Source organism: Penaeus monodon, chromosome 32 (genome assembly GCF_015228065.2).
Source record: "Penaeus monodon isolate SGIC_2016 chromosome 32, NSTDA_Pmon_1, whole genome shotgun sequence".
NCBI lineage: Eukaryota > Metazoa > Arthropoda > Malacostraca > Decapoda > Penaeidae > Penaeus > Penaeus monodon.
The window spans coordinates 14820813-14821533 of record NC_051417.1 but is presented as its reverse complement, the minus strand read 5'-3'; the positions used below and the strand labels follow the sequence as shown (position 1 = coordinate 14821533).

At 50.2% G+C, this 721-nt stretch overlaps 1 protein-coding gene across 1 annotated transcript in view; it reads left to right on the top strand.

Moving 5' to 3' along the window:
- LOC119593668 (TNF receptor-associated factor 3-like) overlaps nt 1-721 on the top strand; it is a gene marked incomplete at its 5' end in the record, with an annotated part of 15146 nt that overhangs the window by 10139 nt on the left and 4286 nt on the right. The window contains 2 exon segments of the mRNA XM_037942625.1: nt 94-253; nt 666-721. Coding sequence (XP_037798553.1) covers nt 94-253; nt 666-721 — 216 coding nt within the window.

The window sequence follows — 721 nt, the reverse complement described above, 5'->3', positions numbered from 1 at the left end:
GTCATTCATGTATCTGCATAAACGAGGGGAGGGGAGCAAAAGGCCATGCCCAACATTTAACATTCATATTAACCCCGAAATGCCCTGCCGCAGGAGAGCTGAACGAGCGGTTCGCGGCGCTGCAGAAGCAGGTGGTGGACCAGTTCACCGTCCTGCAGTCGATGGTGCTCAGCGTCGAGGACCAACTCAGGACCCAAGACAAGCAAATGAAGAAGCACCACAGCAAGCTCAGGCAAGCCATCGGCACCATGAGGTGAGCAGCCTCCCTGTGGCGAGACCTGGGCGAGGAGGAACGCCCCTGAGCCGGAAGGGCGATGTTATCAGCCAAAACCCTGTTATCGGCGCCACAAGAACGATTGCCAGAGATTAAAGCGCAGGCGTTTATCACTCCCTGTACAAACCATTTCTCTCATTTGCTAGATATACTGATTGTAAATTGTTTCCGGACGTTAGGCTGGGCAAATCTACATACATACAAAAGATATATAGATATTGTGGAATGAACGTGACATAACTACGTATATAAAGATAGATATGAATGTTTGCATATGTAAAGGACAAACATTTGCAACATCCACACAGTCATCCACTTGCATGAGACTCAAGATCCTTAGAAAACGAGCCTTTTACCCAAACCAGTCCTTAACTTGACCGGCACTTCCCAGGGGCGGCGTGGAGGGCGCAGACGACGCGGGAAGGGGATTCGACTTCTTCGATGACC